At 52.5% G+C, this 15,532-nt stretch overlaps 1 protein-coding gene across 1 annotated transcript in view; it reads left to right on the top strand.

Annotated features, from left to right (window-relative positions):
• Positions 1-15,532, top strand: part of LOC137306599 (insulin receptor-related protein-like) — a 66,544-nt gene that overhangs the window by 38,857 nt on the left and 12,155 nt on the right. The window contains exons 6-15 of the mRNA XM_067975898.1: positions 270-484; positions 1,262-1,388; positions 1,737-1,975; positions 3,503-3,670; positions 4,837-5,035; positions 5,640-5,672; positions 6,251-6,549; positions 7,078-7,214; positions 7,818-7,980; positions 14,697-14,805. Of these exons, the coding sequence (XP_067831999.1) occupies positions 270-484; positions 1,262-1,388; positions 1,737-1,975; positions 3,503-3,670; positions 4,837-5,035; positions 5,640-5,672; positions 6,251-6,549; positions 7,078-7,214; positions 7,818-7,980; positions 14,697-14,805 (1,689 nt within the window). The remainder of the gene's footprint in view (positions 1-269; positions 485-1,261; positions 1,389-1,736; positions 1,976-3,502; positions 3,671-4,836; positions 5,036-5,639; positions 5,673-6,250; positions 6,550-7,077; positions 7,215-7,817; positions 7,981-14,696; positions 14,806-15,532) is intronic.

The raw sequence follows: 15,532 nt of genomic DNA, 5'->3' as shown, positions 1-15,532 counted from the left end.
TGTCGGTGTGTGTGTCGGTGTGTGTGTCAGTTGGATGATGAATTGACCGTCATGCTCCCCATGGTTGAATATCCTGCCATCACTGTCTGTCCAGGCTCCTGCATGGCGATTGGGGAGGTGGGTTGACTGTGGGACACTCTGGGACTGTATTCCAGAAACACTCAGTGCCTCCCGGGGAGGGGTGGAAATTTCGAGACGGATCCCTGGTGGCTTTATCCGGAGACCCAGACTGGGACGGGCGGCATTAACGGGATTGCTCCTTGTTTCAGGAATTACACTCTGTACGTCTTGGACAATCAGAACCTACAACAACTCTGGAACTGGAACCATCACAGACTGGCCATTCCCGTGGGAAGGATGTACTTTGCTTTCAATCCCAAACTCTGCCTCTCGGAGATTTACAGAATGGAGGAAATCACGGGCACCAAGGGACGTCAGAACAAGGCGGAGATTAATCCTCGCACCAACGGAGACCGAGTCTCCTGTAAGATTCATCCCCTCACTTCCTGCATCTCTCTCATCAGTTTTATGCTCATCACTGTAAGGGATGTGAGTCATTTCATCATGGGTTAGATACAGAGTAAAGCTCCCTCTACACTGTCCCATCAAACACTCCCAGGGCAGGTACAGGGTTAGATACAGAGTAAAGCTCCCTCTACACTGTCCCGTCAAACACTCCCAGGGCAGGTACAGCACGGGTTAGATACAGAGTAAAGCTCCCTCTACACTGTCCCATCAAACACTCCCAGGGCAGGTACAGGGTTAGATACAGAGTAAAGCTCCCTCTACACTGTCCCATCAAACACTCCCGGGGCAGGTACAGGGTTAGATACAGAGTAAAGCTCCCTCTACACTGTCCCATCAAACACTCCCAGGGCAGGTACAGGGTTAGATACAGAGTAAAGCTCCCTCTACACTGACCCATCAAACACTCCCAGGGCAGGTACAGGGTTAGATACAGAGTAAAGCTCCCTCTACACTGACCCATCAAACACTCCCAGGGCAGGTACAGGGTTAGATACAGAGTAAAGCTCCCTCTACACTGTCCCATCAAACACTCCCAGGGCAGGTACAGGGTTAGATACAGAGTAAAGCTCCCTCTACACTGTCCCGTCAAACACTCCCAGGGCAGGTACAGGGTTAGATACAGAGTAAAGCTCCCTCTACACTGTCCCATCAAACACAGGCCGGCACGGGGACGATGGGCCGATCGGCCTCCTCCTGTGCTGTCTGATTCTAAGTTGCTTGCGTTGTATTCCAGGTAAAAGCTACGTGTTGAGGTTCATCTCAAACACCACCTACACTGACCGGATCGTGTTAAAATGGGAACGATACCAGCCGCAGAACTACAGGGACCTGCTCAGCTTCATCGTCTACTACAAGGACGCGTAAGTACTGAGGCGAACCGGGCTCCCCGGCAGACAATTTGCGCACAGCAAGATCCCACAAACAGCAGTGTGATAAATTGACCCAGGTAATCTGTGTTTTTACCGCATGAGGAGAATAACAGAAGCATTTGAGGGGAAGCTCGAGGGGGAAAGGAATGGAGGATATGGTGACAGGGTGAGATGTGGAGGATAAAGGCCAGCATGGACCTGTTGGGCCGAATGACCTGTTTCTGGGCTGTAAATTCTTTGGGGCGGTCCTGAGGTTTCTCGAAATGCAAGTTCCTTCTTTTGAATTGTTCTTGTTTCCCCCCCCCGCCGCACGAAATTCCGATCCTCGATCGTCGCCAGGCCCTTCCAGAACATGACCGAGTACATCGGACAGGACGCCTGCGTCTCCAACAGCTGGAATATGGTGGACGTGGACCACCCCCTCAATAAGGACCACTTCCCCAAGGTGATGCTGCTCGGCCTCAAGCCCTGGACGCAGTACGCCGTCTTCGTGCGGGCCATCACGCTGACCATGTCCGAGGGCAGTCACAGCCACGGCGCCAAGAGCGAACTGGTCTACGTCCGCACCACGGCCGCAGGTACTGCGTGGGAGGGCGACGGGCAGAGTCGGAGCCGCGCTCGATTATATCGGGGCGGGGGGAAGGCTGGTGGAGGGGGATAACCTCGTAGCAGGGCAGCGGAGAGCTGGGTTCACAGGGGCGGGCGGTCAGGCCCAGGGCTGGGCGGTTTTAGGTGGGACGGTCCCTCCGGTTTGGTGCTGAGGGCCATCGCTTTACGTTTTCCAGTGTGTGGGGGCCGCTCTCCTGGTGACGGGGGAGAGAGCGGGAATTCGGTATTGAGATAGAGGATAGAATGGCGGAGCAGGCTCGAAGGGCCGAATGGCCTACTCCTGCTCCTATTTGCTATGGTGATGGGGGTGGGGGGAGAGCTTGTACCACAGAAATGCCTTTCACGACCTCAAGACATCCCGAAGAGATTTACAGCCAATGTAGGAAACATGGCAGCCAATTTTTGCACAGTGCGATCCCACAAACAATGTGATAATGACCAGATCATCTGGTTTTTTTTTAAGTGATGTTGGTTAAGGGATAAATACTGGCCCCAGGACACCGGGGAGAGCTCCCCCCTGCTCGTCCCCCAATAGTGGTTCAACTCCACCCGAAAGACGGCACCTCCGACAGTGCAGCACCCCCTTAGTACCGGCACTGGGAGTTCTGTGCTCGAGTCTGCGGAGCGGGGGCTCGAACCCACGACCTTCTGCCTCCGAGGCGAGAGTGCCGCCCGCTGAGACACGGCCGACGGAACCGTTTAGAGCAGAGGGCAGGAGAAACTTCTCCACCCAGAGAGGGCTGAAGGCCGTGGGATTCGCTCCCAGCGTTAGTGGTCGAGGCAGAAACGAGGTCAAGATTCAAGGTCAGATCGGAGGGAGGAAAAGGGGATGAAGGGATGTGGGAGGAGGGCGGGTAAAGGCGATCAGAACCCTTTGCTCACGCGGAGGGGAAAGGCCAACACAGAACAGATGGGCAGAATGGTCTGTTTCTGGAGCTTCTGCTCAACAGGAACGCATCAGGTGAGGACAGGGTCCATGACTGTCATGCCCCCCCAATGGTTGAATGTCCAATTGAAGCTCGTTGGCCAAGCTGAGGAACCGAAGGGTTTTCGGGCGCCTGTGGACGTGTACAGCGCTCGGAGCCAGGAGTGGAAGGGGAGAGAACTGAGACCAATAGTCCAAACAACAACTACCTGCATTTATATAGCGCCTTTAACGTAGTAAAACGTCCCGAGGCGCTTCACAGGAGCGTAAATCAGACAAAATTTGACACCGAGCCACATCAGGAGATATTAGGACAGGTGACCAAAAGCTCGGTCAAAGAGGGGGGTTTTAAGGAGCGTCTTAAAGGAGGAGAGAGAGGCGGAGAGGTTCAGGGAGGGAATTCCAGAGCTTAGGGCCCAGGCAGCTGAAGGCACGGCCGCCAATGGTGGAGCGATGGAAATCGGGGATGTGCAAGAGGTCAGAATTGGAGGAGCGCAGAGATCTCGGAGGGTCGTAGGGGCTGGAGGAGGTCCTGGTCATGTGGTCCTCATTGCTGTGCCCTTTTCTGCAGCCCCCACTGTCCCCCAGGACGTGGTCTCCATGTCCAACTCCTCCTCACAGCTGATCGTAAAGTGGAAGCCTCCGATTCACCGCAATGGGAACATCACATATTACCTGGTGGTCTGGCAACAGCAGCCTGAGGATGGAGAGTTTTACATCAATGACTACTGCCACAAAGGTGAGAGGTCGCGGGGGGACTGACCGCTCGTTGTCTGTGGGGTCGGGAGGTCGCAGGGGGACTGACCACTCATTGTCTGTGGGGTCGAGAGGTCACGGGGGGACTGACCACTCATTTTCAGTGGGGTCGGGAGGTCACGGGGGGACTGACCGCTCATTGTCAATGGGGTCGGGAGGTCGCGGGGGGACTGACCACTCATTGTGTGTGGGGTCGGGAGGTCGCGGGGGGACTGACCACTCATTGTGTGTGGGGTCGAGAGGTCACGGGGGGACTGACCGCTCATTGTCAGTGGGGTCGGGAGGTCACGGGGGGACTGACCGCTCATTGTCTGTGGGGTCGGGAGGTCACGGGGGGACTGACCACTCATTGTGCGTGGGGTCGGGAGGTCGCGGGGGGACTGACCACTCATTGTGTGTGGGGTCGGGAGGTCACGGGGGGACTGACCGCTCATTGTCTGTGGGGTTGGGAGGTCACGGGGCAGGACACCAATGAACTCTGACCCGCACTAATGGACTCTGACCCCCACTGATGGACTCTGACCCCCACTGATGCACTCTGACCCCCACTATTGCACTCTGACCCCCACTGATGGACTCTGACCCCCACTGATGCACTCTGACCCACACTATTGCACTCTGACCCACACTGATGCACTCTGACCCACACTGATGCACTCTGACCCACACTGATGCACTCTGACCCACTCTAATGGACTCTGACCCACTCTAATGGACTCTGACCCACACTGATGCACTCTGACCCACACTGATGGACTCTGACCCACACCAATGGACTCTGACCCACACTGATGCACTCTGACCCCCACTGATGCACTCTGACCCCCACTATTGCACTCTGACCCACATTGATGGACTCTGACCCACTCTAATGGACTCTGACCCCCACTGATGGACTCTGACCCCCACTGATGGACTCTGACCCACACTGATGGACTCTGACCCACACTATTGCACTCTGACCCACACTGATGCACTCTGACCCACACTGATGCACTCTGACCCACTCTAATGCACTCTGACCCACACTGATGCACTCTGACCCACACTGATGGACTCTGACCCACACTTTTGCACTCTGACCCACACTGATGGACTCTGACCCACACTTTTGCACTCTGACCCACACTATGATACTTTCCGTTGCAGGGATGAAGTTGCCGACCAGCGTTGTCGCCAATGACCCAGACAACTATGACAATGACGGTTATAATGATACCAAGCCAATGAGTGGGGTACGCTGCTGTCAATGCCCCAAGACCCAGGCCCAACTCGAGCTGGAAGCTGAAGAGACCTCCTTCCGGAAAAAGTTTGAAACCTTCCTCCATAATTCCATCTTCATGCCCAGGTAATCCGTCCATTTCATCGTTCCCATTAATTTCCCCGACCTCCTGATTCCCCCCATGTGGAGGGACACCGGAGTACAACAACAACTTGCATTTATATAGTGCCTTTAACGTAGTAAATCGTCCCAAGGAGCTTCACAGGAGCTTTAGTCAAACAAAATTTGACACCGAGCCACTTAAGGAGACATTAGGACAGGTCAAAAGCTTGGTCAAAGAGGTAGGTTTTAAGGAGTGCCTTAAAAATGTAGATGGAGCTTTACTCTGTATCTAACCCGTGCTGTACCTGCCCTGGGAGTGTTTGATGGGACAGTGTAGAGGGAGCTTTACTCTGTATCTAACCCTGTACCTGCCCTGGGAGTGTTTGATGGGACAGTGTAGAGGGAGCTTTACTCTGTATCTAACCCTGTACCTGCCCTGGGAGTGTTTGATGGGACAGTGTAGAGGGAGCTTTACTCTGTATCTAACCCTGTACCTGCCCTGGGAGTGTTTGATGGGACAGTGTAGAGGGAGCTTTACTCTGTATCTAACCCGTGCTGTACCAATTATCGACTGCACAGTGAGGAGCTCAGGACAGAGTTACTAACTGGAGTTATTTTCACCTTTCAGAAAATTGAAGGCAGTGAAAGGAATGAAACCGAGGTAAGAAAATACACGGTGATGGGGTACAGCGGTGTCTCGGTTACAGTCCTGGATTAACAGCCCAGAAGTCATAAGTTCAAACCCGAGCTCAGCAACTTGGCAAATTCCATCCATTAAATCTGGTCATGGTGAGAATGTGGAACTCACTCCCACATGGAGTGTTCGAGGCGCATAGAACAGATGGAGGGAAGCTGGATAAACACATGAGGGAGAAAGGAATGGGATATGCTGATAGGGTGAGATGAAGAGGGGAGGGAGGAGGCTCGTGTGGAGCATTAACCCCAGCATGGACCAGTTGGGCCGAATGGCCTGTTTCTGTGCTGTAAATTCTGCATAATTATGATTCATGGGCTGGCCCCAGTAAGGTAACCCCGGGAAGTCGTGGGATTGTTGTAAAAACCCAACAGAATCCAAATTATGTGCATAAAATCAATCCCAGCCACTCACAGCAGTGCCCAATCATCTCCATTCAGGCCGGGAATAGTGGTGTCTCTATCAGCGGCCGTGTTAAAGGCGTTATACGGCCGAGAGTTTGTGGGTTTGAATGCCAGGCCTGGTGTGGTCTGTTTCCTTTTTAGATCACCGCGACAACGCAGGGGCGCTGACGGCCTGGGCGATGAGACCATGGTGACGAGCAACGCCTCGGTGTCGGAGCTGGGCCTTAATCTGACCGCTGGTAACGGGTCGGGGGCCGAGGGGAATGGGCACGTGGACTTCCCGTACTTTGAAGACAAAGTGTTCAGCAAGGAACGGATCGTCATCTCCAACCTCCGGCATTTCACGGAGTATCGGATCAACATTCACGTCTGCAACCACGCAGCGCTCAAGGTCGGCTGCAGCGCTGCTACGTTTGCCTTTGCTCGGACCATGCCGGAGGGTAAGTGGCCCCGCCCCGCCCCGCCCCGCCCCGCCCGCGCCCCCGGCACCTCCGCCCGCTCCCCCCCAGGTTACAGAGATAGGGAGGAGGGGGCGAGGGCCGTGGAGGGATTTGAACACAAGGATGAGAATTTTAAAATTGAGGTGTTGCCCGACCGGGAGCCGATGTGGGTCAGCGAGCTCAGGGGGGTGATGGGTGAACGGGACTCGGTGCGAGTTAGGATACACGGGGGGGCGGGGGGCAGGAGAGGTTTGGGATGAGCTGATGGTTACCGATGGTGGAAGGTGGGAGGTCGGCCGGGAGATTATTGGAATAGTTGAGTCTGGATGAGAAGGTCCTGGTCTCCATCACAGGTCATCCCCCCCGCGCTCGGCTCGCTGGTCCAGGCCAGACCTTGACCCTGTCTGAGACTCAACCAAATGCATCTGATTGGGAGGGGTTGGGGGGAGGGGAACCACGGACCTCCCTCTGCTCCGTGAGCCGAGTTCCCCGGGCGTCAGGCTCACTAACGGGCGTTTCCATCCCCAGCTCACGCCGATGACATCATTGGGAACGTTACCTGGGAGCTCGTCAATCGGAACAGCATCCTGCTCAGGTGGCCAGAACCGGCCAATCCCAACGGACTCATCCTGAAGTACGAGATCAAGTACGGCCGAGACAATGAGGTGAGGGCCCTCCCCTCCCCCTCCCTATCTCCGTATCTCTCCGTAACCCCCTCCCTATCTCCGTAACCCCCTCCCTATCTCCGTAACCCCCTCCCATCCCCGTAACCCCCTCCCCATCTCCGTAACCCCCTCCCCATCTCCGTAACCCCCTCCCTATCTCTCCATAACCCCCTCCCTATCCCCGTAACCCCCTCCCTATCTCCGTAACCCCCTCCCTATCTCCGTAACCCCCTCCCTATCTCCGTAACCCCCTCCAGCCCTATGACCCTCCGAGATCTCTGGGCTCCTCCAATTCTGGCCTCTTACGAATCCCCAACTTCAGCCGCCTGGGCCCTGAGCTCTGGAATTCCCTCCCTAAACCTCTCCGCCTCTCTCCCCTCCTTTAAGACCCTCCTTAAAACCTCCCTCTTTGACCGAGCTTTTGGTCGCCTGTCCTAATATCTCCTTATGTGGCTCGGAGTCAAATTTTGTCTGATTTACGCTCCTGTGAAGCACCTCGGGCCGTTTTACGATGTTAAAGGCGCTATATAAATGCAGGTTGTTGGTGTTGAGGGGTTGAGGCACGGTGAAATCCTGATATCACTGCCTGCCTCTCATTCCCAGGAATTCCACGAGTGTGTTCCACGGCACATTTACCAAAAGTACGGAGGAGCCAAAATCAGTCGGCTACAGCCAGGAAACCACACAGCTGCCGTCCACGCCACCTCACTGGCCGGTAACGGGTCGTGGAGCGAGCCGATCTCCTTCTATATCCCGGCCGTCCCGAGTAAGTACAGTCGGGCTCAACCGTCCGCGTCACCTCGGGGCTGTGGATGCAATTAACAAGTTTAATTCCTAATTGAGAGAGAGTTATAACTGAGGGTCTTATACTGAGGGGGGGGAGAGAGAGTGTTATAACTGAGAGTCTTATACTGAGGGGGGGGGAGAGAGAGTGTTATAACTGAGAGTCTTATACTGAGGGGGGGGGAGAGAGTGTTATAACTGAGAGTCTTATACTGAGGGGGGGGGGAGAGAGAGTGTTATAACTGAGGGTCTTATACTGAGGGGGGGGGAGAGAGAGTGTTATAACTGAGGGTCTTATACTGGGGGGGGGGAGAGAGAGTGTTATAACTGAGGGTCTTATACTGAGGGGGGGGAGAGAGAGTGTTATAACTGAGGGTCTTATACTGAGGGGGGGGGAGAGAGTGTTATAACTGAGAGTCTTATACTGAGGGGGGGGGAGAGAGAGTGTTATAACTGAGGGTCTTATACTGAGGGGGGGGGAGAGAGAGTGTTATAACTGAGGGTCTTATACTGGGGGGGGGGAGAGAGAGTGTTATAACTGAGGGTCTTATACTGGGGGGGGGGGAGAGAGAGTGTTATAACTGAGGGTCTTATACTGGGGGGGGGGAGAGAGAGTGTTATAACTGAGGGTCTTATACTGGGGGGGGGGAGAGAGAGTGTTATAACTGAGGGTCTTATACTGGGGGGGGGGAGAGAGAGTGTTATAACTGAGGGTCTTATACTGGGGGGGGGGAGAGAGAGTGTTATAACTGAGGGTCTTATACTGGGGGGGGAGAGAGAGAGAGTTATAACTGAGAGTCTTATACTGAGGGGGGGGAGAGAGAGTGTTATAACTGAGAGTCTTATACTGAGGGGGGGAGAGAGAGAGTGTTATAACTGAGGGTCTTATACTGAGGGGGGGGGAGAGAGAGTGTTATAACTGAGAGTCTTATACTGAGGGGGGGAGAGAGAGAGTGTTATAACTGAGGGTCTTATTCTGAGGGGGGGGGAGAGAGAGTGTTATAACTGAGGGTCTTATACTGAGGGGGGGGAGAGAGAGTGTTATAACTGAGGGTCTTATACTGAGGGGGGGGAGAGAGAGTGTTATAACTGAGAGTCTTATACTGAGGGGGGGGGAGAGAGAGTGTTATAACTGAGGGTCTTATACTGAGGGGGGGGTGAGAGAGAGTGTTATAACTGAGGGTCTTATACTGAGGGGGGGGAGAGAGAGAGTGTTATAACTGAGGGTCTTATACTGAGGGGGGGGAGAGAGAGAGTGTTATAACTGAGAGTCTTATACTGAGGGGGGGGAGAGAGAGAGTGTTATAACTGAGAGTCTTATACTGAGGGGGGGGGAGAGAGAGTGTTATAACTGAGAGTCTTATACTGAGGGGGGGGAGAGAGAGTGTTATAACTGAGAGTCTTATACTGAGGGGGGGAGAGAGAGAGTGTTATAACTGAGAGTCTTATACTGGGGGGGGGAGAGAGAGAGTGTTATAACTGAGAGTCTTATACTGAGGGGGGGGGAGAGAGAGTGTTATAACTGAGGGTCTTATACTGAGGGGGGGGAGAGAGAGTGTTATAACTGAGAGTCTTATACTGAGGGGGGGGGAGAGAGAGTGTTATAACTGAGAGTCTTATACTGGGGGGGGGGGAGAGAGTGTTATAACTGAGAGTCTTATACTGAGGGGGGGGGGAGAGAGAGTGTTATAACTGAGAGTCTTATACTGAGGGGGGGGGGAGAGAGTGTTATAACTGAGAGTCTTATACTGAGGGGGGAGAGAGAGAGAGTGTTATAACTGAGAGTCTTATACTGAGGGGGGGGGAGAGAGAGTGTTATAACTGAGAGTCTTATACTGAGGGGGGGAGAGAGAGAGTGTTATAACTGAGGGTCTTATACTGAGGGGGGGGAGAGAGAGTGTTATAACTGAGAGTCTTATACTGAGGGGGGGGGGAGAGTGTTATAACTGAGAGTCTTATACTGAGGGGGGGGGGAGAGAGAGTGTTATAACTGAGGGTCTTATACTGAGGGGGGGGGAGGAGAGTGTTATAACTGAGAGTCTTATACTGAGGGGGGGGGGAGAGAGAGTGTTATAACTGAGAGTCTTATACTGAGGGGGGGGGGAGAGAGAGTGTTATAACTGAGAGTCTTATACTGAGGGGGGGGGAGAGAGAGTGTTATAACTGAGGGTCTTATACTGAGGGGGGGGGAGAGAGAGTGTTATAACTGAGAGTCTTATACTGAGGGGGGGGGGAGAGAGAGTGTTATAACTGAGAGTCTTATACTGAGGGGGGGGGGAGAGAGAGTGTTATAACTGAGAGTCTTATACTGAGGGGGGGGGGAGAGTGTTATAACTGAGAGTCTTATACTGAGGGGGGGGAGAGAGAGTGTTATAACTGAGAGTCTTATACTGAGGGGGGGGGAGAGAGAGTGTTATAACTGAGAGTCTTATACTGAGGGGGGGGGAGAGAGAGTGTTATAACTGAGAGTCTTATACTGAGGGGGGGGGGAGAGAGAGTGTTATAACTGAGGGTCTTATACTGAGGGGGGGGAGAGAGAGTGTTATAACTGAGAGTCTTATACTGAGGGGGGAGAGAGAGAGTGTTATAACTGAGAGTCTTATACTGAGGGGGGGGGGAGAGAGTGTTATAACTGAGAGTCTTATACTGAGGGGGGGGAGAGAGAGTGTTATAACTGAGGGTCTTATACTGAGGGGGGGAGAGAGAGAGTGTTATAACTGAGGGTCTTATACTGAGGGGGGGGGAGAGAGAGTGTTATAACTGAGAGTCTTATACTGAGGGGGGGGGAGAGAGAGTGTTATAACTGAGAGTCTTATACCGAGGGGGGGGAGAGAGAGTGTTATAACTGAGGGTCTTATACTGAGGGGGGGAGAGAGAGAGTGTTATAACTGAGAGTCTTATACTGAGGGGGGGGAGAGAGAGTGTTATAACTGAGGGTCTTATACTGAGGGGGGGGAGAGAGTGTTATAACTGAGGGTCTTATACTGAGGGGGGGGGAGAGAGAGTGTTATAACTGAGAGTCTTATACTGAGGGGGGGTGAGAGAGAGTGTTATAACTGAGGGTCTTATACTGAGGGGGGGAGAGAGAGAGTGTTATAACTGAGAGTCTTATACTGAGGGGGGGGGAGAGAGAGTGTTATAACTGAGGGTCTTATACTGAGGGGGGGAGAGAGAGAGTGTTATAACTGAGGGTCTTATACTGAGGGGGGGGAGAGAGTGTTATAACTGAGGGTCTTATACTGAGGAGGGGGGAGAGAGAGTGTTATAACTGAGGGTCTTATACTGAGGGGGGGAGAGAGAGAGTGTTATAACTGAGAGTCTTATACTGAGGGGGGGGGAGAGAGAGTGTTATAACTGAGGGTCTTATACTGAGGGGGGGGAGAGAGTGTTATAACTGAGGGTCTTATACTGAGGAGGGGGGAGAGAGAGTGTTATAACTGAGGGTCTTATACTGAGGGGGGGGAGAGAGAGAGTGTTATAACTGAGGGTCTTATACTGAGGGGGGGGAGAGAGAGTGTTATAACTGAGGGTCTTATACTGAGGGGGGGGAGAGAGAGTGTTATAACTGAGGGTCTTATACTGAGGGGGGGGGAGAGAGTGTTATAACTGAGGGTCTTATACTGAGGAGGGGGGAGAGAGAGAGTGTTATAACTGAGGGTCTTATACTGAGGGGGGGGAGAGAGAGTGTTATAACTGAGAGTCTTATACTGAGGGGGGGGGGGAGAGAGAGTGTTATAACTGAGAGTCTTATACTGAGGGGGGGGGAGAGAGAGTGTTATAACTGAGAGTCTTATACTGAGGGGGGGGAGAGAGAGTGTTATAACTGAGGGTCTTATACTGAGGGGGGGGAGAGAGAGAGTGTTATAACTGAGAGTCTTATACTGAGGGGGGGAGAGAGAGTGTTATAACTGAGAGTCTTATACTGAGGGGGGGGAGAGAGAGAGTGTTATAACTGAGGGTCTTATACTGGGGGGGGGGAGAGAGAGTGTTATAACTGAGAGTCTTATACTGAGGGGGGGGAGAGAGAGTGTTATAACTGAGAGTCTTATACTGAGGGGGGGGAGAGAGAGTGTTATAACTGAGAGTCTTATACTGAGGGGGGGGGAGAGAGTGTTATAACTGAGAGTCTTATACTGAGGGGGGGGGAGAGAGAGTGTTATAACTGAGAGTCTTATACTGAGGGGGGGGGAGAGAGAGAGTGTTATAACTGAGAGTCTTATACTGAGGGGGGGGGAGAGAGTGTTATAACTGAGAGTCTTATACTGAGGGGGGGGGGAGTGTTATAACTGAGGGTCTTATACTGGGGGGGGGGAGAGAGAGTGTTATAACTGAGAGTCTTATACTGAGGGGGGGGGAGAGAGAGTGTTATAACTGAGAGTCTTATACTGAGGGGGGGGAGAGAGTGTTATAACTGAGAGTCTTATACTGAGGGGGGGGGAGAGAGAGTGTTATAACTGAGAGTCTTATACTGAGGGGGGGGAGAGAGTGTTATAACTGAGAGTCTTATACTGAGGGGGGGGGGAGTGTTATAACTGAGGGTCTTATACTGAGGGGGGGGGGAGAGAGTGTTATAACTGAGAGTCTTATACTGGGGGGGGGAGAGAGAGTGTTATAACTGAGAGTCTTATACTGGGGGGGGGAGAGAGAGTGTTATAACTGAGAGTCTTATACTGGGGGGGGGAGAGAGAGAGTGTTATAACTGAGGGTCTTATACTGAGGGGGGGGGGAGAGAGTGTTATAACTGAGAGTCTTATACTGGGGGGGGGAGAGAGAGTGTTATAACTGAGAGTCTTATACTGGGGGGGGGAGAGAGAGAGTGTTATAACTGAGGGTCTTATACTGAGGGGGGGGGGAGAGAGTGTTATAACTGAGAGTCTTATACTGAGGGGGGGGGGAGAGAGTGTTATAACTGAGGGTCTTATACTGAGGGGGGTGGAGAGAGAGTGTTATAACTGAGAGTCTTATACTGAGGGGGGGGGAGAGAGAGTGTTATAACTGAGAGTCTTATACTGAGGGGGGGGGAGAGAGTGTTATAACTGAGAGTCTTATACTGAGGGGGGGGGGAGAGAGAGAGTTATAACTGAGGGTCTTATACTGAGGGGGGGGGGAGAGAGAGTGTTATAACTGAGAGTCTTATACTGAGGGGGGGGGAGAGAGAGTGTTATAACTGAGAGTCTTATACTGAGGGGGGGGGAGAGAGTGTTATAACTGAGAGTCTTATACTGAGGGGGGGGGGAGAGAGAGAGTTATAACTGAGGGTCTTATACTGAGGGGGGGGGAGAGAGAGTGTTATAACTGAGGGTCTTATACTGAGGGGGGGGGAGAGAGAGTGTTATAACTGAGGGTCTTATACTGAGGGGGGGAGAGAGAGAGTGTTATAACTGAGGGTCTTATACTGAGGGGGGGGGAGAGTGTTATAACTGAGAGTCTTATACTGAGGGGGGGGAGAGAGTGTTATAACTGAGAGTCTTATACTGAGGGGGGGGGAGAGAGAGTGTTATAACTGAGAGTCTTATACTGAGGGGGGGGAGAGAGTGTTATAACTGAGAGTCTTATACTGAGGGGGGGGGGAGAGAGAGTGTTATAACTGAGAGTCTTATACTGAGGGGGGGGGGAGAGAGAGTGTTATAACTGAGAGTCTTATACTGAGGGGGGGAGAGAGAGAGAGTTATAACTGAGGGTCTTATACTGAGGGGGGGGGAGAGAGAGTGTTATAACTGAGGGTCTTATACTGGGGTGGGGGGAGAGAGAGTGTTATAACTGAGAGTCTTATACTGAGGGGGGGGGAGAGAGAGTGTTATAACTGAGGGTCTTATACTGGGGTGGGGGGAGAGAGAGTGTTATAACTGAGAGTCTTATACTGAGGGGGGGAGAGAGAGAGAGTTATAACTGAGGGTCTTATACTGAGGGGGGGGGAGAGAGAGTGTTATAACTGAGGGTCTTATACTGGGGTGGGGGGAGAGAGAGTGTTATAACTGAGAGTCTTATACTGAGGGGGGGGAGAGAGTGTTATAACTGAGAGTCTTATACTGAGGGGGGGGAGAGAGTGTTATAACTGAGAGTCTTATACTGAGGGGGGGGGGAGAGAGAGTGTTATAACTGAGAGTCTTATACTGAGGGGGGGGGAGAGAGAGTGTTATAACTGAGAGTCTTATACTGAGGGGGGGGGGGGAGAGAGAGTGTTATAACTGAGAGTCTTATACTGAGGGGGGGGGGGAGAGAGAGTGTTATAACTGAGAGTCTTATACTGAGGGGGGGGGGGAGAGAGAGTGTTATAACTGAGGGTCTTATACTGAGGGGGGGGGAGAGAGTGTTATAACTGAGAGTCTTATACTGAGGGGGGGGAGAGAGAGTGTTATAACTGAGAGTCTTATACTGAGGGGGGGGGGGAGAGAGAGTGTTATAACTGAGGGTCTTATACTGAGGGGGGGGGAGAGAGAGTGTTATAACTGAGAGTCTTATACTGAGGGGGGGGGGGAGAGAGAGTGTTATAACTGAGGGTCTTATACTGAGGGGGGGGGAGAGAGTGTTATAACTGAGGGTCTTATACTGAGGGGGGGTCGGGTCTATATATAAACAGACCCTGTATAGTGAGGGTATACTGTGGGCTGTGTGTGGGAGGGGAGATGTGCCTGGCGATCTCTTGTATATGACGATGTCCTCGCTGTGAGGGTTTCTGACCGTCTGTTGTCCCTTTAGTTGAGAAGAAGTATCAGGATTTCCTCGTCGTTCTGACGATGATGCCCGTCATGGTGCTGATGGCCATTTTGTTCCTGGGAGTCTTTGTCTATTTCTACAACAAAAAAAGGTGAGTCGTCACCGTCCCACAAAGAATTACCGTCAACTCCTTCCGTTTACGAACCTCCTGCACCTCCCACCGTCCCAGGGCGGGGGATTGGCCGGATTGTCAGGAGCCGTGGCCCAGGGTGGGGGTCTCTCTCTCTCTCTCTCGCCTCTGAGTCCGAAGGTCGTGGGTTCGAGCCCCCGCTCCAGAGACCTGAGCCCATAATCCAGGCCGACGCTCCCAGTGCCGGTACCGAGGGAGCGCCGCACTGTCGGAGGTGCCCGTCTTTCAGGATGAGACGTTAAACCGAGGCCCTGTCTGCCCCTCGCAGGTGGATGTAAAAGATCCCACGGACACTATTGGAATCAGAGCAGGGGGGAGTTCTCCCCGGTGTCCTGGGCCAATATTTCCTCAACCAACAGAAACGGATGATCTGGGTCATTTATCACATTGCTGTTTGTGGGATCTTGCTGTGCGCAAATTGGCTGCCGCGTTTCCTACATTACAACAGTGACTGTACTTTAAAAGTACTTTATTGGCTGTAAAGCGCTTTGGGCCGTCCTGAGGTGGTGAGGGGTGCTACAGAAATGCAGGTCCCTTTCGTTCTTTATGTGAATCGTGTCTGGTATTATTAATTGAGTTCAATTCATCTCATTTTTGAACATAGTTTATTGAATGAGCCTGATTTATTTATTTTTTGATTGTTGAATTCCTCTGATTTCCGATTGAATTCCCAATGTCTAAACGTGCC

This window comes from Heptranchias perlo, chromosome 44 (genome assembly GCF_035084215.1).
Source record: "Heptranchias perlo isolate sHepPer1 chromosome 44, sHepPer1.hap1, whole genome shotgun sequence".
Classification (NCBI taxonomy): Eukaryota; Metazoa; Chordata; class Chondrichthyes; order Hexanchiformes; family Hexanchidae; genus Heptranchias; species Heptranchias perlo.
Note: the sequence above shows the minus strand (reverse complement) of the source record. Positions and strands in the feature narration are given on the sequence as shown.